A 23,659-nucleotide genomic window follows, 5' to 3' on the forward strand; every position below is an offset into this window, starting at 1 on the left:
TCTGCCCATGCCAGGAGTATGCTAGACGGTGGGGGACACTGGTGAGGATAAAGCAGGGTTCCTGATCTTCAGGAGCTTACAAATTAGCTATAGGCCAGAAAATAGTACAAGGCAGAAAGAAGTGCCTAATAAATGGTGCCTGCAATAGAAACTTTATCTAAAGACAAATACCTGAAGCAAAGCATTCATTATTCCAAAAGCATATTTTTTGGACCAGAAAAGTTCTATGACTTTGCATGTATACGTTTACTGTTTGTATCTTTCCGGAAAGGAGTGAACCCAACCACACATGAAAGATGAAAGATGCTTGATATTGTACCATCTGCATATTAAAATTACTCTACTACAACCTTCACATTAAAAAGTCCACTTCTGTTCAAGAGAAGACATTTTTAGTAACTCAAAGTGAAAAGCAGAGAGAACCAGAACATCTTAAAAATAAACATACTGAAAAAACAAAAACTACTCCCTGTTAATTTAACTGAAATATAACCCATTGGTATTTTGTTAAATTAGCAATTAAAAAGGTCACAAGCAATTAAATGAAACAAAAGCCACACTGTGTTCATCTACATTAATGCTGAACTGGGTCTCCTCGTGAATGACAAGATAAATTGTTATGGTGCCTTCAAAGACTTCACAATGTATTTTGTCAAAGTCAGGAGTGTTAATGTCTCTATATGCCATGGATTACCATAATGTATTGTGTCAAAATGCTCAAGGTGCAATAACTCAAAGATGTATTGTGATAGATCAAATTTTGGGGTGGGGCCTAATAGTGACTTGAGCACCACAGCTCAAAGGGACTGACAACAAGGCTCCAGAATAATGACAATCACAATGTAGGAAGGTATGGAGGACAAGCAGAAAACCCAGGAGGAGAAGCAGCTTAAGTCTCGGGAGTACAAAATCAGGAAAGGGGAACTGAGGAATGAGGCCTCGCACCTGTCTTCAGTGAAGAATGGCAAAAAGAGGCCACGGCAGGCAAAGGGAAGCAGAGAGGCGTTGAGGAAGGAGGCAGGTGGAGTCTAGGGCCTGCAGCCAAGAAAGAAAGAGAAGGTGCTGGGAGGCAGCCTTGGGGATTAATAACATTAGAAAGAACATGGAATATAAGAGTACAGAGATAGAGATTCAAACTGTCACTCAAAGTGTCAAGACTGGGTCAAAACCTTGCCCAGGGTTCCACTGTTACGAAAGGTGAAACCGGGACAGATCTGTTGGACTCTGGAGTCCACGTGCCTTCTCCTTTCCCTTCCCTCAAGTGGTTAAAGGCTGCTCCTGCCCTGCCTACCTCACCACGCTCCTACAGCAACAGCACTGTAATAGACTGTTGAGTCGAATAACTGTAAATTCTAAATTAGTGGTTCTCAAAGTGCACACTGGGACCTATGGTGGTGGTGGTGGTGGGGAATTCCCAAGTCCCCTTCAGGGTCCATAATTGCAATACTATTTTTATAACAACAGCAAGACATGACTTACTTTTTCATGTCCATTCTCTTACAAGTGCACAAAGCAATAAAAAGCTTGGCTGGGCGCAAGTAGCGCACGCCTGTAATCCCATTTTGGGAGGCCGAGGCGGGTGGATCACCTGAGGTCAAGAGTTCGAGACCAGCCTGACCAACGTGGTGAAACCCCGTTTCTACTAAAAATACAAAATCAGCTGGGTATGGTGGCACACGCCTGTAATCTCAGCTACTTGGGAGGCTGAGGCAGGAAAATCGCTTACACCCGGGAGGCAGAGGTTGCAGTGAACCAAGATTGCGCCACTGCACTCCAGCCTGGGCAACAAGAACGAAACTCTGTCTCAAAAAACAAAACAAAACAAAACAAACCAACAAAAAAACAACAACAAAATAGAAACTATCATTTGAGTTTTGGTATAGTAACAAAAATTAATACCCACAATTATCTGAAAAGGCTATTGAAATATTCTTCCCTTTTTCAACAGCACATCTGTGTCAGGCCAAATTTTCTTCACATACTTTAACCAAAGCAATGTATTGCAGCAGACTGAATGCAGAGGCAGATATGAAAATCCAGGTGTCTTCTATAAGCCCAGACATTACAGAAATTTGCAATATGATAAAATAATGACACTCTTCTCATTAAAAATTTTAGGCCTGGCTAGGTGCAGTGGCTCACACCTGTAATCCCAGCACTTTGGGAGGCCAAGGTGGGCGGACCACTCGAGGTCAGGAATTTGAGACCACCCTGGCCAACATGGTGAAACCTCGTCTCTATAAAAATACAAAAAATTAGCTGAGGATGGCGGGGCATGCCTGTAATCTCAGCTACTCTGGAGGCTGAGGCAGGAGAATCGCTTGAAGCCAGTAGGCGGAGGCTGAAGTGAGAGCTGAGATTACACCACTGCACTCCAGCCTGGGCGACAGAGCAAGACTCCATCTCAAAAAAAAAAAAAAAAATTTAGGCCAGGTGCGGTGGCTTATGAATATAATCCCAGCACTTTGGGAGGCTGAGGTGGGTGGATTGCTTGAGTCTAGGAGTTTGAGACCACCCTGTGCAACACGGCAAAACTCTGACTCTACAAAAAATACAAAAATTAGCTGGGTTTGGTGGCTCATGCCTGTACTCCCAGCCACTGAGGATGAGGTGGGATGATCACTTGAGCCCAGGAGGTTGAGGCTACAGTGAGCTGTGATCACGCCACTGCACTCTAGCCTGGGTAACAGAGTGAGACCCTGTCTCAAAAAAATTTTTTTTAAAGAAATTATAGTTACTTTTCATAAAATTTGTCATTTGGGCCAGGCATGGTGGCTAACCCCTGTAATCCCGGCACTTTTGGAGGCCAAGGCAGGTGAATTACTTGAGTCCAGGAGTTTAAAACCAGCCTGGGCAGCATGGCAAAAACCCCATCTCTACAAAAAATACAAAAAAAAAAGCAGCCAGGCTTAGTGGTGTGCTCCGATAGGCCCAGCTACTGGCGAAGCTGAGGTGGGAGGATTGCTTGAGCCCAGGAGGTGGAGGTTGCAGTGAGCTGTGATTGTACTACTGCATTCTAGCCTTGTGACAGAGACCCTATCTCAAAAAAAAAAAAAAAAAAAAACCCAAAAAACATAAAACTGTCATTAACATTAATGAAATTGCTGTTTTTCAATAAATATTTTTAAATTAATCAATTTTTAATAGATGTAACTCAATAAACAAAAGCTTGGCCAGGTGCAGTGCCTCACACCTGTAATACCAGCAGTTTGGGAAGCCAAAGCGGGAGCACTGTTTGAAGCCAGGAGTTCAAGAGCAGCCTGGGCAACATAGTGAGACTTTATCTCTACTGAAAGTTAAAAAAAAAAAAAAAAAAAAGTCAGCTGGGCATGGTGGTGCACACCTGTAGTCCCAGCTGCTTGGGAGGTAGAGATGAGAGGATCACTTGAGCCCAGGAGTTTGAGGCTACAGTGAGCTGATTTGCCACTGCACTCCATCCTGGGCGTGACCTGGCGACAGGGCAACACCTCGCCTCAAAATAACAAAACAAAACAAAACAAAACAAAACAAAAGCTCTTTGGGTCTTCAATAACTTTTAAGAGTGTAAAGAGGTCCTAAGACCAAAAAGTTTGAGAACTGCTGACTTTATTGGTTATAATGCCATGTTTTCATTGCCCCTGATATCTATTTGGACAATAATAATGGGAAACGAAAGTGCAGTTATAGCTGTGTATATGTGTTATAATCTGACAACAAACACAGCTGCAAAGCCTGTACACACATAAAAGCAATAGGTTTACTTTCAGGTGACCAGACCAAGGCTAATTATAAATACTGTTTTATAGTTTTAAAAGTGTTTTCATAGATGTGATTTAATTGGAACTGAAGGAGACACTTAGAGTTATATGACTTTATTTCAAACAAATAGGACTAATCATTAAATCATAGCTCAGATGAACTCACCGTATATTACTGGAAGATTCCTTGTACTCATAGATACAAACTGCATGGGACTTTAACATTCATTTTATGGTTCAAGGAGTCTTACACTAAGTCTAAAAGGCCCCAATCTAGTTATAAATTAAAGCAACTTCAGTGTCTCTTCTCTAAAAAGATCTATGCAAACTCTAGAACTCAATTGGAAGATCAATGGCCTCTGTTACATCCTCACCTTTGTCCATAGCACAATCCTGTTGACCGTTTCTTCTAGACTAGCAGTTACTTAGCTCCAGCCATATGCCAGGTGCTGTGCTAGTGCTTCCGGAATTTAGGGGGATGGCAGTGTTCCCAGATGATGAAAGGAGGACAGGCAATCCATGGAGGAATATAGGAAAAAACATAAAGTCCACAAAGCATGAGGACCTACACAGGGAACACCAAGTGTTTGCCTTTGGCACAGTGTGTGAAGCGGAATGGTGGAAAAGAAAATGGTGGGGGTGGGAGTAGTTCTTCAAAAGTGGAGCAGTATCTAGCTCAGCACCTGGCACACAATTAAGTAAAATAGTACAAGTGACTGAAAATGAGAAGTATATAAACCCTTCTCTGCTCCACTCTATCTTGAAGTCTTATTGCTACTCCCCACGCAGAAGCCCTGCTTCAGCTAAACTGGACTTTGCTCAGGTTCTACCACTTGGTCAGAATGTCCTTTATGCTCTAAAATTTATATGCTTCAAGGTCTAGTCCAAATGGAACCTCCCCTGTCTCTATCCTAAAGCATTATAGCCCTTTATTGAAGGTTCTTCTGATAAGTATCTTACATGGTAAGTATCTGCACTCCCCTCCGGACAAGGGGCCTGAGGGCAGGAACATCCCATTCTACAAAGCACATGGTCACACAGTAGATGTTCAATAAATGCTGCTGATGGAACAAGTGTGATGCAACACAGGTTACCCATTAACAGCACCTGAGGTTTGTACACCACCCCTTGTATTTACCTTGGCTAACAGCACCTAACATACCTTTCCTCGTTTTCCATTCAGACTCCCCAACAGACTAGGTTTGTCAAGGACAGGGGTTCTGCCTCAACAACTGTGACGGCGGCTAACACACACTAAGTGCTTAACGCATGCCAACACGATGCTCAGCATTTTAAAGACGTCATCTCATTCCATTTTTCCCAATGCCTCTTTAAGTTGGATATTATCCTCTTTTTACAGGTGAGAAAAATGAGACTCAGAATGTCATTCTGCTACAGTAGTCATACGAACAGTACAAGCTGGAGCTAGGAACTGAACCCAGGTCTAATTGCAAAATTGCACCTTTAACCACCACACAACCTCCGTGAGTAAAAATGTTCCTCAGATGGGCTGGAAATGCATAACTCTATGGGCTGTAATGGTATCTAAGGAGAACACAGTCACGCCTGGCCATGCCAGAGCAAAGGAATCAGGGATAAAACCTAACTCTCCACTCCCTCGGTAAGACTTAAAGCTGGATGCATAAGTGAGTCACAGAGAAAACTCTTCCTTAGCGCTCTGCATCCATCACATTTTTTTTTCCAGAGGCCTTTTAAGTCCCCAAAGCCCCATAAGCCCAAAACTTCTCTTCTATTAAACGCTTCCCTTTGGCTACTAGTTATTTTTGCTGGTCTCTAAAAAACAATCAATAGGTGATATACTAAAACACACACACACGTTCATGCCCCCCGCCTGCCCACCGCTCTGCAGTAATCTCTTTAAAGCCATCGGGATCACGCAGTAGGATATACCCTTCACTAGAATCTGCCATGCTACCACCGGGGTAGGGATCTTTGCTGTCAGTGCTTAATTGATTAAACTCTTGGAGCCAGAGCCAGCCAGGCTGGAGGACTTTCCACATGGAGATTTCAGACCCCCTTCAATAAATCAAGGTAATCTTGTTTTATGAGGTAGTCAGAAAGAAACAGTTTCAGGTTTGTAGAATTTCGAAAAAGAGCAGATCATGGAAGCGGGGCCTACGAGGCTCTGCATCTTAGACCCTTGCTATCCCTCAGTCTCATCTTTCAGCACACTCTCCCTCATTCCATTCCATTTATTCATTCCTAAACACCCCAAGCTCCTTCTCATCTCAAAGCCTTCAGATGAGCAGTCCCTTGGCCTGGAACATTCTTCTCTTACTCATTATTGGACTAACTCCTTTTTCTTCTTACTCAAGCCTCTCTTATTCTTCTCACCTGCTCTGGTCCCCTGCTATGCACTCTTTTCTACCCTTCACAGCACTGATCACAATTGTGTGCTCTATAATGTGGGGCTAAGTCTCAGCACAGTGGCTGGCCCAGAGGAGGGCTCAATCAATGTTTGGGGAATGCATGAACAAATATGTGCCCAAAGTGAATCCAATACCCTTTACAGGATGAAGCATGACCACTTAAGGGTCTGGACCAATGGTTCATTATGGGTTTGCTTGGAAGTTAGATTAGTGACAGAATTCTCATTATTTCCTCTTTCTCCAACATGTCTTTGTCCATGTTCAAAGCCCAGGAAAAGTAATGGGGTCTTCTCAGGAGCATGGCATTTTTGACAATTTACATGGCAAAATATCTAAGAACTGTAACATCTGATCAACACCAAGGTCTCCCTTTCCCTGACTCGAGAGTCAGAGGATGAGGACATATCCGCTGGAAGAATCCCACCTCCCATTCAGAGTCACTGCAGAAATGTCACCTGATGCATTACCAAACCATTAGTCAGGACCTTCAGGGCCAATTCTGGGGCCAGGAGCCTATCAGAGGGATGCAAATCTCCATGCCCTCACTTAGAGCCCAGACAGGGTTTGTGGCTCATCAAACATGCTTCCTTACTGCTCTAATGTACCAGTGTATCGCTTAATGAAAGTTCTTAATTGTAATTCAATTAATTACATACACAGAGTCCCCAATTACATTTTCCAATAAGACATTGGCTGTGGTACAGGTCTAAATGCACTTAAACCAATTTTAATATATTAAGACCAATTTCCCTTGAATACTAATTACTACCTAATGATAAAATGGAAAGGGGGGAACTTTTAGAGAAAGAAGAGAGTGAAAAATGCAAATCATGTGGAAGTTCTCAGCCCACACAGCACAATTCAGACACTCATTACTGAAAAGTAGCTGTGGACAAGGCACAAGTTTGCTTCAAGACAGGTCAGCACAGCTTTTTGCCCCAGGTGTCAGCTACCCTTGGTGCTGGCCAATGCCCAAAGGGGCCTGTGGGAAGTCTAAGGGGCTAGAGGGAAAGAAAACAGGAATCACAGGGAGGGAAAGGGTCACCACACACATGCTCAGACAAGTTATGGTGTCTGTGACAGTTGGTTGGCCTCTGAGTCTCAGGCAGACACACTCAGTAATGGTGAACGCTTGTACAGTGCACTGCAGTTCACTATGGGCTTTTACTGTACACAATCTCACTGACTTGTTTCAATGGTTTAAGCCTCACAACAGCTTTACAGGGTAGGGACTACCATCACATTTTGCAGCAGGGGAAATGAGGCCCACAAAGAAGGAGGACTTGTACAAGGTTACACAGTGGTGCCAAACATCCTGCCTTTATAGTGCGAACCAGTCCACATTAACCAGAGAGGAAGACAAGGACTCACAGGTATGTGGTGAATAATGTTTCTGTTTCATTTAAATTCTAATAGCGTGCAGCAAACAGGGAGCTATTATGCAATATCGACTTGGATAAAAATCCTCACCCTACAGAAAATTCCTTACAGTGAACACCTCCCCGCTAAAGCCAGACAGGTTAACTGGCTTTCAGCAATAACAACCTAAAATATGTAAAACGAACATCACAAGTCATTTTCACTTGTAAATAAGAGTTTATTTGCATGATCACATTTTCTTGTGTATTTGAAGAGTGCTGTTGTGGTATAATAAAGGAGGTGCTTAAGTCACATGATAGAAATTGGGGAGATCAGTAATTTGTAACTGAAGGAGGTAGAGCCTCCAGAAGCAGCGTGGAAGTCTCCAGAGAGTCTCCAGGGAGTCTCCAGAGCTGGCACAGAGCACACGCAGGAGGAAGAATCAGCCCGTTATAAATAAGCATCACAAAGAGGGTCGGAAGCACACCAGGATAAAGCTGACTTTCATCCTCTTTCTACAGCTGCTTCTTCCCTCTCTCTGTTTCTATTTTGTAGTGGTGGTGGTAGTCCAACAAAGAAACCCCTACACTTAAAGACGCTTATTCAAACCCAAGTTCTCCTTAAAAGCCGTCTTGTACTTGGTCCAGTGAGAAGCCTGGAGATGTGAGGGGCTCAGGAGGCTCACTCTATCAGGGGGAAAGAGCCGGGCCTGGCCACAGACACCAGGATGCAGAGGGGACTCAGACTGGGTTCCTCTTCAGTGTGAGGGGTGGTCACAGTCTAGTGTGGGACTTGGCAAATCCATTCAGGGGAATCAGTGATCAGAGAGGAGTAAAGGTAGGAACTGTAACGAGCCCATGGAGGGGCAGCCAGGTAATCTGGGCAGCTCCTAGGAGTTGCCTCCTCTCCTGGGGCCTCAGGGGGAAAATTAAGAAGGTAAATGAGGGCTCTCAGACTAAGACCTCTGGATGTTCTTCCCTCCCATAGTCCACCCTCCTGCGTGACTACCCACCTGGTGAGTTGAAGCCCTTCCTCAGTATAACCTTAAAATTAGGCAATGAGAATTTCATTAAGTGCTGAAATAATGGATGACCTTAAACATTCTGTGAATCTCCTTCAAAAGGAAAGATCAAAGGAAGCTGAATTAATGTTTACAGAGCAACTGAAGTCTCTCTCTACACCAACTTCTATTTAGGAAATACAATAATTAGATTCAGCTCTTTCACCAGACTTAATGAATAAAAGACAGTTTTCCAGGCCTCTCATTATTGTTCATGTGATATTAGCAAATCACTTCACCCCTCAGTTTCCTCTTCTATAAAACAAGGATGATGACTACATGGCCTAAAATGTTGTTATAATAAGAGCACTTATATCTCATTCAATTCTCACCAAATCCTTGTGAAATAGATTCATTCACCTCCATTTACACATGAAATCAGAGATGACATAATTTGTCCACTGTCACAGGCTGCAAGTGGTTCACCCAAGGTCTGCCTGATTCTAATGACTGTGCTTTAAGCACTGTGAATGACAGACTAGTCAGGGATAAAACAGAAAGATGGTGTCTGACACTTTGTTAGTATTCCATAAAGCCAGTTTAATTTCAGGCTTATATTGGCCCTGATGATGGGAAATTCCACTTTCTCTCTTAAAGCTGTGGAAAGAATAAGTTGGTTCAAGCGGCACCTTTCTTCTAAGGACCTGCATGGACTACCTCCACATGGTTGGTGGGAAAGGTCACTGGCAACATTTGGCAGACCAGGGAATTGAGGCTCAGTTTGGTGCCAGGATGTATATAGAAGCTTGGACAAGAATGGAAGTCTTGTAATGTTACATCCTCCCCATAATGTACTTGGGCTTCCTTCTGGTATGATTCCAGCTTCTAGCAGGCAGTTGGCTGAAGGATGTAGTAGATTATCCGACAAGAATCCAAACTGGAAAGCTCAAGGACTTTGGCTTGTCATTTTCTTATTTAGGCCAAGATCCAAGCACAAATGTTAGCTCTCAGTACCTAGGCAGAAACTCTTGTCATATCTGCTTCATCTGTAAGCTTCTCTCTCATAGCATATAAAGACAACTGTAATAGCCATTCTTAGGACTGAAAATTCAGGTTGTTTTATCAACAATCTCAGGGTCGACTCTGGAATCAGACATCTGACTTAAAATTTTGGTCTTATCACTTACTGGCTGGATAACTTCGAGCAAGTCACAACCTCTCTTCACAATGAGAACAATATCTTGTAGGGTAGCCATGAAAATTGAAAGATAAAGCATTTGCAAAATGTCTAGCACAATGCCTTACAATAGTAGGCCCAAATACGTAATTTTTAAAAACACCCTTTTCTGCAGGACTAGGTATGATGGAAAGAAAAATAAATAAATAAAAAAGAAATAACAAAAAACATTCATTGATGTGGTTGATATAAAATATTATGCCACATCCCTCCTTGAAAGAAAAACTGAAAGGCTTCTATCCACCCTTATGGCAAACAGACTTCTCAAACAAATGGTTTTATTTATAAATCGTATATCTATTCTGGGACACCAAAAAATATTTGCTGGGAGGTACCCTGCTTCTAAGTTCTCTGGTCCTAGGACACAGACTTACAGACCTGCCCCCTCCCCACTCTCCTTCCCTTTCCATTCTGGGTCACCCCCTTCTAGCCAACATACATCTCCTCGAGGGCTCTGCCAGGTCTATGACTCCAAACCTCGACACCTGTGCCCCATCTGCTCTACCAGCCACAGAATGCTGCTTTTCCATTATTTATTAATTACAGTTAACATTTATTGAGTACTTATTATGTGCTGTTCTACGAGCTGTATGATTATTAGAGCTTACTGAATCCTATCAATCTTATGAGGGCAGATAAACTACCCAAGAAAGGTTAAGTAAATGGCCCAAGGTCACACAGCTAGTAAGTGGCAAGGCCAGGATGTGAACTGAGACAGTCTGGCTTGACAGCACATTCTCTTTAAGGACTGCATAATACACGATCAGAATTTAGTCCACATCTACAATGGCTTTAAGGATAGGGAGGCTGTTCTAATCAAACGTAGTAACAGAAATGAAAATAATTCTGCTTTTGGAATGTTTTTCTTTGCCTCAATCCACCTTCTTAATAGGCAGCTAGTGGAAAACAATGTAATTCTTAGTTGGAATTCCTACTTAAAAAATCCTTTTAAAAGCCTTTAAAATAATAAATTGTTTTCATAATTTACTTCCATTTTACAAAGACTAGTTATGATACCGTTGATTGTGATCTTTGTAAGTGCTGGTAGGGCTTCATTTATTAACACAGTGATTTTGACTCAGAGCGTCAAAAAGTGATGGCAAGTATCCTGCAAATCCTTTAAGATGAGGATGCTGAGGCTCAGAGAGATCACATAACTGAATTAAGACCATGTTCATGTTCGGAAGTAGAGTGGGAACTAGAGCCCAGATTTCAAGGCTTTATTCACCAACCCTCACAGCTTCTCTTTCCTAATATTAGAAAACTGGGCTTATCTTTTTTCAGAAAAACTAATTTGCGGCTGGGTTTAGTGGTTCACTCCTGTAATCCCAGTATTATGGGAGGCAGAAGCAAGCCTGGGCAACATAGCAAGACACCATCTCTACAAAAAGAAAATTAAAAAAAACTAGCCAGGTGTGGTGGTGTGTGCCTGTAATCATGGCTACTTGGGAGGCTTAGGTGGGAGAACTGCTTGAGCCAGGGAGGTCAAGGCTGCAGTGACCTGTGATCTCACCACTGCACTCCAGCCTGGGTGACAGAATGAGACTCTGTCTCAAAGACAAACAAAAAAATTAATTTGAAAGCACAATATACTGTGGAATACTGCATAGTAGTTAAAAAGAAATTGGTGAATTTATATGTGGAACAATATGAGTATTAATGTGGAAGAATCTCTGTAATATATTGTTAAAATGATAAAAATGCAGAACACTAATGTTTGTTATCATTTGTGTTTTTATTTTTATTTTTTGAGATGGAGTCTCGCTCTGTGGCCCAGGCTGGAGTCTCACTCTGTCACCCAGGATGGAGTGCAGTGGCGTGATCTTGGCTCACTGCAAGCTCCGCCTCCCGGGTTCACGCCATTCTCCTGCCTCAGCCTCCCGAGTAGCTGGGACTACAGGTGCCTGCCAACCCCTGGCTTTTTTTTTTTTTTGTATTTTTAGTAGAGATGGGGGTTTCACCATGTTAGCCAGGATGGTCTCGATCTCCTGACCTCGTGATCCACCCACCTTGGCCTCCCAAAGTGCTGGGATTACAGGCATGAGCCACCACGCCGGCCCCCATTTGTGTTTTTAAAAAAGGGAGGAATACAAATGTGTATGTATAGGTATGAGTGTGCTTGTGTGTACACACACCTATGATACATACATGCATATACAAAATGTGCTTGCATATGCATAGATGATCCCTGGAAAGATATGGAAGAAACCAGGAACAATTATTGTCTCTGGAAGGGGAATTAGGGGATGGAAGAAGACAGACTTCATTTTCACTACAGACACTTTAGTTACCTGAAATTTTTTTTTACACGTATAAGTATTACATATCCAAGAAATTTACCAAGATTCTAATAAACACCACTTTATTTGTATAACAAGGAATCAACATTTTGAAACAGAATCCACTATAAAGTTCCTACCTATGAATTAGTTCCTCAAGTATGTTTAAGATGACAGACTTTAAAGAATGAAAAAAAATGACAGGGGCGGAGGGAGGGATTGTTCATTTCTACGGGGTAAAAATTCCGATAAGCAAGTCACATAGGAGTGTATTGGTGTAACTTTTCCTTTGGCTCACTATGGTATGGTACTAGATATGGTATGAAATTTCAAATGTCACAGGATTGTTACACTAAGACATCGTCTCACTATACGATCTTTATCTATGTAGACTTGCCCTTATTTCTGTTTGCTTTTCCTTCTTAGAAAGTCATGCATGCTCACCTTAGAAACTCTGGAACGAACAAATATAAACACGAAGGAAAATGAATTACCCAGAATCTTGTCAACCAGAGACAACCACTATTAACATTTTCTTTCCAGTTTTACTTTTTGTTTGTTTTTACATAGTTGAGATTCATCTATGTGTCTTGACATTTTTTCCCTTAACATTACATCACAGTTAAGCCAAATGTGCACTGCTAGAAGAAACCCAACTTCGTAATGTTATATTGTTCTTTCAATATAATGTTAGATTCACTTTATTAATATTTTGTTTAGGATTTTTGCATCTGTATTTTTAAGACTGGCCTGAAAATTTTCTGTCTTGTATGGTCTTTACTGAGTTTGGTACCAAGATTATGATAGCCTCTTAAAACAAATTGGAGGTTATAATCTTTTTCTGTTCTCTGCAACAGTGGATATAGGATTGGAGTTATTTTTTTCTTAAGTTTTTGGTAGAAACTAGCCAGTGAAGTCATGTGGGTTTGGATTTTCTTTGTAGGAAGGTTCCTAATTACTAATTAGCTTTTCAAAATAGTTATGAGAATATTCAGGTTTTCTATTTCTTCCTGTGTCAATTTTGTTGTCTTTTTCTATAAATTTGTTCATCTATAATTTTAATATTTTTGGTATAAATTTTTTCAAAATAATCTTGTATTTATTTACAAGACAGGATCTTAATGTTTAATGACAGGATCTACAGTGTACCTCCTTTTCATTCCTACTACTATCTGTGTTTCTCTTCCTTGTTTTTGTCCATTTCATTGGAGGTGTATTGATTTTGTTGGCCTTTTCAAACAACCAACTCTTGATTCTGATGTTTCTGAATTTCTATTTCATTAATTTCTATTCTTCTCTTTATTGCTTCTTTTATTCGTTTCAGGTTTCTTTTTCTATTTTTCAATTTCTTGAGCTGAATGCTTAGCTCATTACTATTCAGCCTTTCTTCTTCTTTTTTTTTTTTTTGTTTGAGACAGAGTCTCACTCTGTTGCCCAGGCTGGGGTGTAGTGGCATGATCTCAGCTCACTGCAACCTCCACCTCCCAGGTTCAAGTGATCCTCCTGCCTCAGCCCCCCTAGTAGCTGGGATTACAGGCACTTACCACCATGCCTGGCTAATTTTTAAATTTTTAGTAGAGATGGGGTTTCACCATTTTGGCCAGGTTGGTCTCGAACTCCTGACCTCAGGTGATCCACCGGCTCGGCCTCCCAAAGTGCTGAGATTACAGGCGTGAGCCACCGTGCCCTGCCCAGCCTTTCTTCTTTTGTGATATTTGAATTAGAGGGCTGTAAAACTTCCTTCAAACACTATTTTAGTTATATACTCAAATTTTAATGTCAAATTTTCATTATCTTTCAGTCAAAATATTTTCTAATTTCTATTATTATTTCTTTATTAAACAATGGGTTCAGAAACCTGTTTCTCAATTTCCAAACATATGCAGATCTTCTAGTTATCTTGTTTTTTTCCTAGCCTAATTTCACTGTGATCAGAGGATGTATCACATATGATTTCAATCTTTTGATATGTAAGATTTACTTTATTGCTTAGTATATGGTCAATAATGGTAAATGTTCACGTGTGATTGCAAGAAATAGGTATCTGCAGTTGTAGGGTGAAATATTCTCTGTACCGCCTGTCCATGAGGTTAAGTTTAACTGTTGTTTTAAGTTTTCTCTATTATACACTTTTAAAAAATGTATTTGCTGTTTCAATTACTGACAGTTAAAACCTCCCTCCATGATTGGAGACCTGTATATTTTTCTTAGTAATTCTTCAGTTTTGTATTATATATTTTGAGGCATATAGGTTTAGAACTGTTAAATCTTCCAAGTAAACTGAACCTTTCATCATTATGAAGTAATGGTTTTTATATCTAAAAATGTATTCTGCCTCATGTTAATATGGCTACACCAGATTTCAGTTGCTATTTGCATAGAATATCTTTCTCCATCCTTTTACTTCAAACTTTCAGTACCCTTGTTTTGGGTATTTGAGAAAAACCCATCCTAACCATCTTACAGATGACAACAACTACTACTACTAAAGCTTTTAGTTCATTTACTGATATATCTGGGTTTAAATCTATTATCCTACTACATGTTTTCTATTTAACCTCCTTTTGGGCTTTCTACCCCTGGCAAACCCTGGACTTCTTTTGTCTCCTTTCCTCTAAAGGCTATCCACAACCCAGCTCAACCTTTAGGCTGCACTGCCAGACAGGCAGATAATGTCCGGGCAAAAGCGCTCGTAGGCGTTGATCTCTTTTGTTTCAACCTTTTCCCAGACATGGCCATTGATTCTTTTCTATCTTGTGCTCTCTGATGACTTTAGGATGACCATTTGTTTAATCAGCTTTTTAAGTTACCTTCAGTGGAAGAGTTGGTTCAAATTACTTAGTCTGCCTTTACTAGAAAGGTAAAACCCTGCATAATTTTCCAATATAGGGATATAAGTTATCTGATTACTCTTCCAATGTTAAATATTAGAAATAATGTTGTTAAAACATTGTACATAAATCTTTCTTGCATTTTAGATCCTTTTCTCTTTAAGATAATTTCTTTTTTCTTTCTTTCTTTTTTTTTTTGAGACGGAATCTCACTCTGTCGCCCAGGCTGGAGTGCAGTGGCACGATCTGAGCTCACTGCAACCTCTGCCTCTCAGGCCCAAGTGATTCTCGTGCCTCAGCCTCCTGAGTAGCTGGGATTATAGGCACCCGCCACCACGCTTGGCTATTTTTTTTTTTTTTTTTTTCGTATTTTTGGTAGAGACGGGGGTTTGCCATGTTGGCCAGGCTGGTCTCGAACTCCTGACCTCAGGTAATCCACTCACCTCAGCCTCCCAAAGTGCTGGGATTACAGGCAAGAGTCACCCTGCCCAGCCTCCTTAAGATAATTTCCAAAAACAGATTTACTGGAGAAAACATTTTTAGGTCTTTCGATATTTACAGCTATATTATACTGTTATACTACAGACCCCAATGTTTGAGTACGCCTATTTCTCTATATTCTCTCCAGCAATGAGGACTCCCTTTGAAACACCTGGCTTATTTGATATGTGGCTCTAAAATGTTTGTATTTTACAATGTTGATAAGGATAAATATTTTCACAAATGTTTACTACTCATTTGATTTTTTTGGACCATTTGGGAATCAGTTATTTTTATTTCTATGTGTATTCACAAAAGGTACTTATAACTGGTTGCAGACTGTGGGGACAGTAACCTTCTGCTTTTGAGAATTTGCTGCCAAATGCCAAAAGCGTATTTCACCTTCCTGGTGAATTTTGTGCATGCTCTGCGGAAGAGGCTGTCTGGGGCCCTAGTCAAAGAGTAGCATCCTAGGCCGGTGTGGTGGTTCACGCCTGTAATCCCAGCAATTTGGGAGGCCAAGGTGGATGGATCACTTGAGGCCAGGAGTTCAAGACCAGTCTGGCCAACATAGCAAAACTCCATCTCTACTAAAAATAAAAAATAAAAATAAAAATAAAAATTAGCCAGGGGTGGTGGTGCATGCCTGTAATCCCAGTTACTTGGGAGGCTGACACATGAGAATTGCTTGAACCCAGAAAGTGTAGGTTGCAGTGAGCCTAGATCACACTACCGAACTCCAGCCTGGGTGACAGAGCAAGACTCTGTCTCAAAAAAACCCCCAAACCAAACCAAAACCAAAACCAAAAACATCCAAAGAGTAGCAGCCTGATCTTGTTTAGAGGGTCAGTGGCATGAGTAAAGATCTACCATTCATTCACTCATTCAATCTATATTTACTGAGATCCTGTAGCACATAGTCTACAGCAGATCTATATGAAGGGCAACTTGGTATGGGCCAGGGTCATCCTCACAGACCTGATAATCTAGCAGGGAAGAGAGATATTAAACAATCACTGAGAAAAGTATGTAATTCTAAATACAGGCTGGCTGCAGTGGCTCACATCTATAATCCCAACATTTTGGGAAGCCAAGGTAGAAGGATTGCTCGAGACCAAGAGTTTGAACCGCTGGGCGCGGTGGCTCACGCCTGTAATCCCAGCACTTTGGGAGGCTGAGGCGGGCGGATCACCACGTCAGGAGACAGAGACCACAGAGACGGTGAAAACCCGTCTCTACTAAAAATACAAAAAATTAGCCGGACATGGCAGCATGTGCCTATAGTCCCAGCTACTTGGGAGGCTGAGGCAGGAGAATCGCTTGAACCTGGGAGGTGGAGGTTGCAGTGAGCTGCGATTGCACCACTGCACTCCAGCCTGGGTGACAGAGCGAGACTCCATCTCAAAAAAAAAAAAAAAAAGAGTTTGAGACCAGCCTGGCCAATGCAGCAAGACCCCATCTCTAAAAAATAATAAATAAATGAATAGATAGAAACACACGCGATGGAGAAAAAGTAGTATGCAGTATGGCAGAATACAACGAGGGACTCAAACGAGAGGTGGATCAGGTTTAAGCAATGGGGGACAGGAAGATCCTGGTGGCCTTTCTGAAGACAGGACATTTAAACTGAGACAAAGAATGAGAAAGAGTTATTAACCAGAATGGGGGAAGGAGCATTCCAGGTGGAAGAAATAGCCTGTGTAAAAGCCTCGAAGCAGGAATGACTACAGACAGTCTGCTGCCGCAAGCGCAGTTTCACACATCACTTGCCCTTGTGTCAGTGGGAGTACGGAGGAGAGGATGGCAAAATGCACAATTTGGAAACTCTGAAGAGAGAATGAACAAAGTTAACAAGTTTCGAAGTTCTCAACATAGCATAAGGAATCACTACACTGCCTCCTGCTAGAATATGCAAATGGTTAAAATTTTCTAAAACCTGATGTCTGAATAGTGATACTGACAGGGCCAGTTGCTTTATATACAAAATAGCCTTTACTTCAGAAAAGGCCTCATGCTTCTAAGCTGTTTCCAGGGATGCTCCCAACTTAGGAAGACACAGTTTAACAGGAAAATATTAATCACAGAGTGCTAAACAGGATGCAGCCTCTCTACCAAAAAGCACAAAATCAATCATTTCACTTTGGGATATACTTTGGCACGAAGACTGCAGTCTGCCTTGGAAAACAGTCACTTCAAATCTGCCTAGGGAAACCAGACCAGTGAGCGTTTCCAAACACACGACTTCTAAGCAAGTTTGCAACGGACAAAGCGGGCATGGAGCGAGGCGGCCAACGTACTGTTCTCGCGGACCAGGCAGAACTCCCATGCGCTCTGGCTCTCCAAAGTGCTGTCCAGGTCAACGGCGACATTGGGCTCGCTCTGCTTCTCCAGGCGGTACTGAGGGCCTGGAAGATCAAAGGGGCAGGAGGAGGGGAGGAAGTCTGAAACAGTGAATTTAACATTTAAAAAACACCACATACTGGTGAAAAGCTGATAAAGCCTTAGTAAAGTGTTAAAGTCTGTCTTGAGGGTCTAGCTATCCAGGATGGAAGTTTGGGGTTTCTTTTGCATAAGGCTTCACATTCTTCACTGTTCTATTATCAAGTCTGTTTCCACTCACTTCTCCCCGAAACCAAGTAAGAGGTAAATGGCCTTTGAGTCAGAGTGACTACACCACTTCTCAGATATGAGCAGGTCACCTACCCTCTCTGAACCTCCATTTCCTAATATGTAATGTAGGAATAGTTATACCTTGAAAGATTGTTGTAAGGATCAGAGGTGATGTAGGAAAAATGCTTATTAGAAATGTACCTGCCTCACAGGAGGCAAAGGTATTTATTAATAATTATGTAACAATAAATTACAATCAGGAATAAGATATGTGTAGAACTCTAATATAATAACAGTCCAAAAAATTCAAAACAAATTGTAAACAGGTAAGCTTAAATAAATAAAGCTCAGATGACCTGGCATTTATATGTGGAAAAAGTTTTTAAATTAAAAAAATCTCAGATTTCTGAGTTATGATGATGAAAAGACAGTGGCTACCGATTCACATTTTTGTTGAAACATTTATGAAAACACGAGACACAGGTTCAATAGTACTGGAAGCCAGGAATACTAGCTACCCTGCATCACATAGAGGGTTCTTCTGGCAGACGTTAATAAAACACTGCAGCATTTTATACATTTATTCATGTATTTCTTTGTCAACCCAAATGACAATCTTGTTCTTCTCAGATAACACCTAACGGGTCCAATGATCAGATTCAAAAGACTGCTCCTGTGATCTGTTAATGGTTATCGAAAGGATTAGAGGCATAAGAAACTGTCTTATTATTTTGACTCTGAAAGGTGTGTTTGGTCAGACAGAAGGAGAGGTGAGAGATCTGAGGGAAGCATCAGAGGCCGTGCAGGGCTCCCAGGCGGAACACATCTTTTTAGATATGTTCTTCAGCTGCTGTCAACTTGTGGATTAATCACATCTAGTGCTTCTCTATCATCGGCATGAGGCATTTCACTCACTTCCCAGTCATTCTCCTTCCCATGTTCTATGTTCAGCTGTAGCACTGTAGAGATTCATTTCAGTTTCAGGGTATATTTGATCTTTTCTCTAACTGGTATTTCATGAGCACTTCTGCCTATTCTGAATTCTTACATACATTCAGTCCTTTTTACACTACTTAAATAAAGCTTTTAAACCTTTGTAAGTAAACAAATGCTTAAAACATATACAACTATTTAAGCATATAGTCAGAAGCCTACACAGTTCTTTTAAACTCTAATACACTATATTTATATCAAAAAGGTATTGTGTTTTAAAATTATAGGTAGTAAATTCATTTTTTAAAAAAATTCTAATTTCAAAAGTGTTAAATAAGGCCAGGCATGGTAGCCCCCTTAGCGATTCTCCCAAATCCCAGCACTTTGGGGGGACCAATTGAACCCAGGAGTTCGAGACCAGCCTGGGCCACACAGTAACAACAACAACAATAAAAATTTAAAAATTAGCCAGGCATGGTGGTGTGCACCTGTAGTCCCAGCTACTCGGGAGGCTGAGGCGGGGGGATTGCTTGAGCCCAGGAGCTGGAGGCTCCAGTGAGCTATGATCATGCCACTGTACTCCAGCCTGGGCAACAGAGAGAATCCCTGTGTCTCTTGGAAAAAAAAAACGTGTTAAGTAAATCAAAGTATGGAAGGAAATGCAGGTAATTCTCGCAGTCTCTACTACCTATCACCTGTCCATGCCAACAATTTTCAATTAATAGGTGCATCTGGTATTGATCAGTGGATGCTGGCACGTAATACTGGGTAGAAGGAATCTCAGAAAGCTGAACCTTAAGAAAACAGCTGTGGGCCCCTTTAGTCTAGCAGAGGAAAGGGAGTTACCCCTGAACCTGGAGGGCTGCCTTCTAAGATAATGGCCTATTAAACAATCTCTGACTGCTCCTATCTCCAAAATCTCCCAGCAACACAGTGTGCAGAAGCCACTGACATCCACTTCTATAAATTTACAGTAAAATCTGGGTATAAAGTTTAGCTGTAATAATTCATTTCTCAGGCTGAGTACAGTGGCTCACATCTGTTATCCCAGCGCTTTGGGGGAGCCAAGGCAGGAGGATCACTTGAGGCCAGGAGTTTGAGGCCAGCCTGGGAAACACAGTGAGCCTTCATCTCTACAAAAAAATTTTTTTAAATTAGCTGGGTGTGGTGGTGCATGCCTGTAGTCCCAGCTACTGGGGAGGCTGAGGTGGATCTCCTGAGCCCAGGGGTTTGAGGCTGCAATGAGCTATGACTGTGCCACTGCACTAGACCCTATCTCCAAAAAATTTTTTAAAAATAATAGCCCAAATTTAGGAACAACCTAGGTCTAATACGGGGACTGATTAAATAAAATATTATGAAATACCATAAAAATATTAAATGTGATGCTACAAAAATATTTAACTTTATAAAACATGTTTATAATATGCTACTTTATGAAAGCAGCAAATTATAGCACATTTTAAATTATAATTATAAAAATACAAATTATAATTTTTAAAATATAATAGCAGAGTGGAGTGACTATAGTTACCAACAATGTACTATATGTTTCAAAACAAGCTAGAATAGTGGACATGAAATGTTCCCAGTGTATAGAAATGATAAATACCCCAGGTGGTACCTAAATACCCTGACTTGATCATTACACATTCTATGAATGTAACAAAATATCACGTGTACTCCACAAATATATATAAACATTATGTATGAATTTTAAAAAGGTAAATCTAAGCAAAAAAAATATGTAAAGGAATAGAGGAAAAAAGACTAGGAGGTTATTCCTAAAATGTGAATAGTAGTTATAATTGATAGTGGAATTAATCATTGTTTTTATTTTTCCTTTGTGCTTTTTTGTATTTTTCAAATTTGCTATAATAAATGAAGGCCACTTTTGTAATTTAAAAACACCAGATAAACTTAAAAGTTCTCCAATTTCTTACTATGACATCTTTTTGAGGCTACTATAATTAGCACACATTGTGGCATCTCCAATGGGTCATTCGCATGCAGTAATTTAATCAAAAGCAGACACGATCTGTTTATGTAGACATATTTTCATGGGAAGCAACCGTGCACCCTGGCATGTGTACTCTGAGAGCAGTGCACAGGCTGTCGGGCTTCTCAAGCTGTCAGGCTACCTGACAGCTGGATTATATATAAGCTACCACTTTCCTGATTACTGGGAACTAAGGCCTGGCTGCATCAGGAGGAATTTCAGGCCAGTCTCCTTTGCACATTTTTTCCTACCAGTCTTTGCAGCTGCCTGGGAAACGTGGATCAGGGAAAACAGGGGAGTCAGGGAGTACCAGGAAGGATCCCTTATCCCTGAAGACAACTCCCTGCCCCACTCTCAAAGCCATAAATGCCATCATCTGACATTCATTTTATTTCTTGGATCTTGCAGATATTTCTATTAAAATTAGTTTTCTGAAAGTAGCTTCTTGGACTTTGTCCTATGAAGCCTAGCATGATGATGACTTTAATATGTGCTTATTATGTGCCAAGCATGCTATATACCTTACCTTACTGAATCCTCACAGTAACCCCCAGAGGCAGATATATTAGCCCCAGTTTACAGATTGGGATGCTGGTGAAGTAACTTGCCCAAGATCACAAAGGTAAAAAGTAGGAAGGGGGAAAAATGAAATCCATGGGGGTCTTCTGGCTCTAAAGCTAGTCTGCCTTGAACCCTCCTTCCTCCTGCAAACTACAAATTACTGGCCAATTATAAAAAGGCCATAGTTTATACCATAAATAAAGGTTTCTGTAGATTTGTGGATTCATCTAGAATCTGAATCACTTAACTTCTATAAATTCAAAATGAAAATGATCTGAAACTATTTATTTCAACAAATCCACACATACCAAGTATTTCATGCTCTGGCTGCCTTCTGAGTCCACGGTAGTACCATTCCCTCTTACGAAGACATGACCAGACATGATCGCCTTGTCTTTCTATCCATCCAGGAAGGCCCATCCATCTTTCCTTAGGAATACTGCTAATATTCTATGCTCAGTTTAGTCAGTAACTGAAAATCCGTGTGTTTTCTGCCCTGGGTACTCCCTGCTCATCCATCAAAGCTGAAGAACAACTTGGAAACCCACTTCTGAACTTAGCAAGGGACCAATGGGTAACAACCTGCAGGAAGGCAGGGTGGTTAAGCTGCATATGAAACTCGATATCTAAATCCAAATGGAAAACTGCTTTTTATAAATCTGCATTTCTCTCCATAATCCTCACCTGAATAGTGGATATTTCACAGAGAAAGATTATAGTATTTTACACATTTTCCCTCCAAAAAGGCCAGGCTGATAACTTCAGGTCTTACTGTGTAATGAGAGGCAGGGTATATACGAGAGGCAATATAGCCAGGTGGTTAAGGGCATAAACTTGGGGCCCAATTGCCTTGGCCTAAGTCCTGGCCAAGCAATTTTGCTGTATGACTTTGGGCCAACTTAACCTCTCAGTTTTCTTCTTTATAAAACAGGGGATAATAATAGCACCTACCTCACAGGACTGTCTAAAGATTCAACGAACTAATAGTTGTAAGGCAGTTGGAACAATGTCCAATGCATTAATAGTGTGATTTAAGTATCAGCTATCATCATCATCATCATCACCATCATCATCATCATCATCATCATCATCAGACTGTAATAATACTAAGTGATCCTAACAGCATGGACAATCTAACTACCACCATCACAGGCCCTACTATGTGACAAGTGCTGTGCTAGGTCTTTTATGTACAGATCATCTCATTCACTCCTTGGTCACCCTAAGATGTAAAGAGTTTATAAACCCACTTAAGAGAGGAGAAACCGTGATTTATAGAGGTTAAATAACTTGCTCAGTGTCCCTCAGGAACTAGTAGAAGTGAGATAATTCATACCTAGGACTGCCCAGGCCTGCACTCTCTATATTGCATTATGAACCACAGCATCTCACTCACACAAAGTTCTTAATAAATGCCTGTTGACAGTGAAGATTATGATAACCCAGACCTATATCAAAGTACAGTCTCCATCAAATACTTGTTTAATTTTTAGGAGGCTGACACGGGAGGAAAATAAAAATAGCAGCCAAAAGCCATTTCAAAAAGACAAACTGTGAGGTCAATTTCTATGAATATACTTTTTGCCAAAGAAATGATTACATAAAATATAAAGGGCTCTTTCACACTGAACAGGACAAGGTTCTCAAGGCAACATCCACACTTTGGAAACAGGATTTAAAAAGTCACAGCTGCGCATGAAGCCGCATACCCTCCACTTCACAGCAGAGAGGAACACAAAAGGAAGATTCTGGGAAGCAGTTACTCTGCAGCGACGGGAAAACCTGCTTGGGCATTCCAATGATGTATTTATTGCAGTAATACCATGTCACCGAATGGCCTAGGAACAAAATATTGCTTTGGGCACTTTGGGAGGGTTCCAAGTTATAATACCCAGGCAGGATTTTTATGGGATTTTGTAAACCCGAGGCAAACATCTCAGCACATAAGTTTCAAAGAAAATCTGCAGAATCTGTTGGTTGGTGGCTACATGCTCAGAGCAGCTTCCTCGATCCCTTTAACCCCTGACTGAAACATAAAAGGTTTTAGCATGCAATTCTTTAACAGCTGCTAGCTAGCTGAAAGCTGAAATCCAATGGAAAGCAAGTGCCTGCCAAAGTCCGAAGAGAGGGAAGACACACTGTCGCCTCCATTGCTCTGTGTCTTCTTTCTAGAGACCCGTGGGAGAAACTTCTTTCAGATCCTGGTATCAGGAAAAGCTGTACTTCCCTGGAGCAAAGGGCTT

The 23,659-nt window shown here is 41.1% G+C and overlaps 1 protein-coding gene across 7 annotated transcripts in view; it reads right to left on the reverse strand.

The window, feature by feature from the left end:
* MAPKAP1 (MAPK associated protein 1) overlaps positions 1-23,659 on the reverse strand; it is a 265,377-nt gene that overhangs the window by 49,752 nt on the left and 191,966 nt on the right. For 5 of the 7 annotated variants that reach the window (XM_019033883.4, XM_055351923.2, XM_063697025.1 and 2 more), the window contains one exon: positions 17,611-17,718. The exons of the other annotated variants lie outside the window; for them this stretch is intronic. In XM_019033883.4, the coding sequence (XP_018889428.1) occupies positions 17,611-17,718 (108 nt within the window). The remainder of the gene's footprint in view (positions 1-17,610; positions 17,719-23,659) is intronic. 7 annotated transcript variants of the gene reach the window in all.

The sequence above is a fragment of the Gorilla gorilla genome, chromosome 13 (genome assembly GCF_029281585.2).
Source record: "Gorilla gorilla gorilla isolate KB3781 chromosome 13, NHGRI_mGorGor1-v2.1_pri, whole genome shotgun sequence".
Lineage (NCBI taxonomy): Eukaryota > Metazoa > Chordata > Mammalia > Primates > Hominidae > Gorilla > Gorilla gorilla.